The 6,681-nt window shown below is 39.6% G+C and overlaps 1 protein-coding gene across 1 annotated transcript in view; it reads left to right on the top strand.

Annotated features, from left to right (window-relative positions):
* The window catches only part of LAPTM4B (lysosomal protein transmembrane 4 beta), a 94,927-nt gene that overhangs the window by 44,163 nt on the left and 44,083 nt on the right, over positions 1 to 6,681 (top strand). The window contains exons 3-4 of the mRNA XM_007934887.2: positions 3,834 to 3,907; positions 4,253 to 4,375. Of these exons, the coding sequence (XP_007933078.1) occupies positions 3,834 to 3,907; positions 4,253 to 4,375 (197 nt within the window). The remainder of the gene's footprint in view (positions 1 to 3,833; positions 3,908 to 4,252; positions 4,376 to 6,681) is intronic.

Here is a 6,681-nt window from a genome sequence, read left to right as displayed (position 1 = left end):
GTCTCTGTACTCACCGTTTTTGTTCAGGTTTTTCCACTAATTGGTGCCTAATCCACTTCTGTATATTTCCTTTCAAAGCTCAGGGCTCCAGGATTATATTCTGTATCCATGTCAACTGGTTTTTCTTTTCTTTGTTGAAGAGGGTCTATGTCGCTTGTCTGCCTATTCCCCCTCTTACCGGAAGTTGTATGTTTGCTTTTTAGTGAAGCCTTGAGTTAGGATATAACTTTTTTAAGACCTATGAATTAATCATAACACACAATAATGTTCTGGCTTCTATAAAAATGCTCAATTTTATTCTCATTTTAAAACATACAGAGTTTGGAACCTGGAGAAATGGACAAAGAAGAATAAACTGCCTGAGTTAAAGTTTCAGACATGCTACAAACTCTAATAGGCTTTGCAGATAATAGTGCTTTTCAATATCTAACTCCTTTGATGGAGGCCATATGATTTTCCCAGCACTTTGGTCTCCACTACTTCAGTTGACCCACCTCCTTCATGGTTCGTATGGTAGTAAGAGTATTTATTGGCTCTGGCATTACTCTTCCTGAGTAGAAGATCTCATCTACCACTTAGGTAACTTTAGGCAAGTTACTTAACATCTTTTGTTGTTATTATTAGTTGCCGTCAAGTTGATTCCAATCATGGAGACACTCCATGTTTTCAGAGTAGAACTGTTCCATAGGGTTTCCAGGACTGTGACCCTTTGTAAGCAGATTGCCAGGCCTGACTTCTGAGGTGTATATGGGTGGATTCAAACTGACAACCTTTTGGTTGGCAGTCCAGTACTTAACTGTTTGCACACCCAGGCATCCTAAATTTCTCTTAGTTATTCTTTTTTTTTTTCCTTCTCTAAAATAGGAATAATGATAGTTATTATTTAAGGTGGTTGTAAAGACTAAATGAAATAACATAGAGCCTGCACACTAGGCGATAAAAAGCACACTATTATAATTGGGGAAAGGAGAAGGCAGACAATGGGTATTCCATTGTAGTCATAGCTTCATGCAGAAAAGACAGGCCTAATACCCTCATTGCTTCATATGCAAACGACAGCACTGGACTATAGCTGTGTACACTTAAACACGTATGCACATAAACAGAGACTTTCCCCTTGCACTTAATGAGTTCAGTCACTTGACCTTAATATTTGTATGTAAAATGCATTCGGGTTCACTTCCCCTGATTGACCTCACAAGAACATATGAGGCAGAAGCATGCGTGAAATTTACTCACAGGTACCTCTTTGCTCACAGTAGGGAAAAGCTAAGGTAATTCAATAGTAAACTCATAAAGTAAACTGTAACATATATATATCCTAAAAGAAATAATGATCTTTACGGTAACAATTAGTACTAATCATCGTCTGATGCTGTTATAACCTTCATTTTCTTCTTTATTGAAAATCAGTTTTTCATGTCTTTATTAAGGGTCATCAGCATCGATATGAGTTTTCTGTATACAGCTGGGACTTTGGTAGGAATTGTGTTGATCTATAACCAGTTTGAAGAACCTTCATTTTTTTTAAGATGACAGATGGTCTTTGTTGACATATCTGAATTTCTTTTCTGGGATGTACTTTTACCCCATCACCCCATATTTCAGTTTATAAACTCCTTGCTTCAAAAGACAACCCCCCCAACCCAGATCCCCTGAAGCTGGGGATACAGAGAGGATGGTTCTTACACTAGGGTGTTTTCCTTTCTCATTTAGAGAAATACCTGTATGTGTTGAAAGCAGCCTGGGTTGGTTCATTGGTTAGTATTCAGAGCTTAAGTAGAAGCAGCACAGTGTAGCAGAAAGAGTGAGAATTTTGAATTTACAGAGCAGGATTAGTCATAGCTCAGCAGTCTAAGCAAGTTACATAACCTCTGAGCCCTACTTTCATAACCTGTTCAATATATGAGCCATAATATCTCTTAAGTTATGAAAATTCAACATGATGTCTGTGGAAGTACCTTGGAAAGTGTCAAGTACTGTAGAGATACCTTACTGTGTGGGTTTTGTGCTCTTAGCCTAGTAATAACCCCAAACTTAGCCTGTATAAAGCCAGTCATAGCATACCCTCATCAGACTCTCCTAACGATATGGTAGCATGACCTCCAGAATAAACGTTCTGTTAGTATCTACTGGCATTGTTCTAGATCATGCTGTCCGATAACTCTCACTCACTGACCTTGAGTCGGGTCCAACTCATAATAAAAATTTTCTAGTGCCACATTAAAAAATAAAGAACTGGTGAGATTAATTTTAGTTATGTATTTTTTTTACTTAGTATATTAAAAATGTTATTTCAGCAAATAATCAGTAAAAAAAAATATTGAGATAGTGTACCCTTTTTTTGACACTAAGTGTTTGACATCTGGACTGTATTTTATACTTACACCACACCTCAATTCAGACTGGCCACACTTTAAGTGCTTTATAGACACATGTAGGGTAGTGGTCACTATATCAGATACCTATCACCTTCTAGATGTTGGGGTTGTAGCAAACTTGCTGCCCTTGATTATTTCCAACTCATAGTGACGCCCATTGGGTTTCCGAGGCATAAATCTTTACAGGAGTAGATTGCCCCATCTTCCTTATGCAAACACACCAGCGTTCTGGTTAGCAGTCAAATGCCTTAGGCATTAAGCCACCAGAGCTCCTTAGGGGTTGTAGCGGTGAATAAAATATAGAAAGTCCAATCCCTAAGAGGTGCACACAGTTAAGTGCTTGGCTGATAAACACATGGTTGGTGGTTTGAGTCCACCAGAGGTACCTTGGAAGAAAGGCCTGGTGACTCTACTTCTGAAAAATTAGCCATTGAAAATCCTGTGAAGCACTGTTCTCTCACGGAATCTGAATAGACTGGACAGCCAGCTAGATTTTTGGTTTACCTCAAGAAAATGGCTTTATCAGATGGGGACAGATGGTGAACAAGTAAATTCCAGCAGTGATGGGTGCCATGAAGAAGCTACAGCAGTGATGACAGTAGCTAGACTACTCAGGGAAGATCTCTGAGGCGTTGACATTTGAGCTGAGACCTGAATGGTTAAAATGGGGAGCTACCCATGCAAAAATGTAAGAGAAGTTTCTTCTAGTCAGTGAGCACTGCACACACAAAGCCCTAAGATAGGATGATTTTGCTGTGTTCGATGAACCAAGTGGTTCAGCTGGATTTTAGTGAACACGCGTGTTTGGGACAAGATGAAATGAGATAAGAGAGGTTGGCAGGCTGTAGAGCAAATAGGACTTAATGGCTGCTTGGATTTCAATGGGAACAAGTTGAGATTTTATTTTAAATGAGATGGGAAGCCATTGGAAGGTTTTAATTAGGGGCATAAGACACATGTGAGTATTAAAATATAAGTTAAACCAAAAAAAACCAAGTTCACTGCTGTTGAGTCGGATCTGACTCAGCAACCCCTCCTTGGATTTCCGAGGCGGTATCACTACGGAAGTAGATTGCCCAACTTTCCTTCCGAAATACAGGTTAGGTACCTATATATTGAAAGAATACTTCATTATTTATGTAACTCAGTGGACCAGAAAAACAAACTTTAAAAAAATGTATGTAACTAATATCTGTACCGTTTTTGAAATAAACTTATACGCCATATCAGTCTCTCAGCTGTAGACATCTGTATGATTTATGAAGATAATCTTCTGAGCACTTTAGTCCCATTAGCTATCATTTTTCAAATTCCAGAAAAACTGATGACTGACTTAGTATAACGTTCTCACTTATCCTTGATTTATAAATGAAATGCCTTTAAAGAGAGACTCAAACTTTTTTTAACAGTAGATCTGCTACTGATTGTTTTGTGTTTTACCTCTTTTGGCAGACATGTGCATTGCTATTGCAATTTCTCTTCTTATGATCCTGATATGTGCGATGGCTACTTACGGTGCATACAAGGTGAGCAGCTTTGAAATAAGTGCCTGGCCTTATCCCAACTCCCTTACACATGCGATTCCTGCATCTACTTGGAATAAATAAGAAATAATTATTCTAAGTTTTCTGAAATTTTGGAAGTTTAGATCTGTCATTAATATTATGTCATATCACTGAAACCTCTCAGAAATGTTCATTGAAACTTACTTATTGGCTACTCCGATTTGTTATGCCAATTATTACCAATTACTATTTAATGAATTTCTTTTAATCAGTTTTGTATCATATTAATAAAAGATTTCCTTGAGTTCAGCAAAACAGTATTTTGTAATACGAACCCAGTGATGTTCTGTTTTCTCTTGTATTTAGCAACATGCTGCCTGGATCATCCCATTCTTCTGTTACCAGATATTTGATTTTGCCCTGAACACCTTGGTTGCTGTCACCGTGCTTGTTTATCCAAGCTCCATTCAGGAATACATACGACAGCTGGTATGTGGCCCTCCATATTACTGCTTCTTTTCATGAGGGAACCTTAGTTAAATTAAGGATCTGGAGATAGAGACACATACACGCACGCACGCACGCATGCACCCATAGTAATTTGTGGATTTTTAACTTGCGTGTTGTTGTTAGTTGCCATCAGGTCACCCCCTACTCATGGTGACCCCATGTACAATGGAATAAAAGAATGCCCAGTCTTGAGTCATCCCCATGATTGGTTATAGATCAGACCTTGTTCTCATTGGCTGATTTCAGAAATTAGATTGCCAGGCCTTTCTTCGTAGTCTGTCTTAGTGTGGAAGCTCTGCTCAACCTGCTCCGCATCATAGCAGTGCATAAGCCTCCACTGATGGACAGGTTGTGGTTGCTGTGAGGTGCATTGGCCAGGCAATCCAACCTGAGTCTTCTGCATGGAAAGCGAGACTTCTGCTGCTGAACCACCATCCTTGGGATTTTTGACTTGCACCTGATTTACTGATTGGAGATGTTTGGATGTTATCTTGAATATAATTTGTTTCTTATAATACTTTTTTTGGAAAACATAATTCCCTGAACTTGAGATAGATAAATTGATGGCAGTGATGGTGGTATTAGATACAGCTACCTAAATTATGAGTTAGTTACTAGTTGTCTGAGGTTGTGAAATGAAATTTGTTTACATATCAGCAAAGGATAGCTTTTTGCCTCCACCATTACATGGGAGAAGTGGAACTCCATTATACATTGGTTCCCAAACTTAATTGATCATAAAAACGCTTTCTTCCCCAGGCGTCTGACACCCTGTTAGGTGTGCTTTGTGACCATATGAGAAATATTAGTGGCTTGGCATCAAGAAGCTTGTGGCAGTTATGAATTTAGAATACTTCTGTGACTTTACATTTTCTGCTTATATTTTTAAAATTACGAATGTGCTGTAAAATTTAAATTCTCTAAAGTCTTAAAATGTTTTCAGTGGTGAGCTTATTCACTCTTTGAAGGTCTGAGTAGTAGTTTATAAGCGTAGGGAAAGGAGGGAGATTTTTCAGGAATGGGAGAGATGAGGATAGGGGATTTGATGTGACAGTGAAAATAAGAGCACTGGAAGGCTTAGAGGAAGGGGGAAATGTGGTGGGAGACATTTGCAGTCTTGCAGTTATGCCCAGATCATGTAAGTGATACCCAGCAGACCTGCCACAAAGAGCCTGTAGTATTTTGCTCCTTAAAAGCCTCTAGATGGCCCTTGTTGTTGTTGTCATTCCTAATAGCTTCTCTTTGTTTTAGAAAACAGGTCCATGTTTTTGTATAGTATCTTTTGTGTTTTTCCCATGTGCTAATTTTATGTATTATTTCTGTGGCACAGTGAGAGCTTTGATGAAAGGAGCCCTGGTGGTGAAATAGTTAGTGCTCAGCTGCCAACTGAAAGGTTGAGGCTCGAATCCAGCAGCTGTTCCACTGGACGAAAGACCCGGAGATCTGCTTCCATAAAGATGACAGCCTAGGAGGCCCTGCAGGGCAGTTCTGCTGTCACTCGGGGTCCTTATGAGTTGGTATAGTGTTTCTGCATGAGGAGGTTTATGCATGATGAGCAGGCTATAGAATCACCTCTCTCTTTAAGGGCTTGTGTTTCTAGTGGGTCACGCTGATCCAGTGCTGGGCTCCTGAAACCATCGTGGAAGTTTGGAGGAAACATGATCATAGCATAGCCTGTCACATGAGGGGCTTGGAAAGGATGGTGTTGATTAATGAGATATTAACATAAGCCGTATGGCAGCCTGTGATGATCTGAATAGTATACTGTCTGCCACACTCTATGTACTGCAGAGATTTCTTGGTGTATAAAGCATGATACGCAGGACACGCGTATGAACACTCCCAGTACTGTATAGACTTTCTCTTGTGCGCCATGTTGTACAGTAACTCCACACTCATTTTGGTAGATCAGCCAGTGGTATAACAATAACGTTAGTGCTGTTGTTGTGTGCCTGTGAGTTGATTGCAACCCTCAGTGGCCCCTTGTGACAGAGTAGAACTGCCCCATGGGGTCCTAGGCTGTAATCGTTGTAGGAGCAGGTTGCCAGGTCTTCTCTCCTGTGGGCTGGAGCCTACCCTTCAGGTTAGCAGCTGAGCACTTAGTCACTGTGCCATAAGGGCTCCTTTCATCAGTGCTAGTGACAGTAATTAAAATACTGGTTAAGAAACAAATCACCATCAGCTTGTAATTTGTAGCTGCAAACCATTTAACATAAGTGAGTAATACTTTTTGGTATGTTGTGCTTAAACATCAGCCTGGACTAAAAAAAAAAAAAAAAAAAAAA

The sequence above is a fragment of the Orycteropus afer genome, unplaced genomic scaffold (genome assembly GCF_000298275.1).
Source record: "Orycteropus afer afer isolate SDZICR_OR568_19922 unplaced genomic scaffold, OryAfe1.0 scaffold00021, whole genome shotgun sequence".
Lineage (NCBI taxonomy): Eukaryota > Metazoa > Chordata > Mammalia > Tubulidentata > Orycteropodidae > Orycteropus > Orycteropus afer.
The sequence above is the reverse complement of the archived record's forward strand: the minus strand, read 5'-3'. Positions and strand labels throughout refer to the sequence as shown.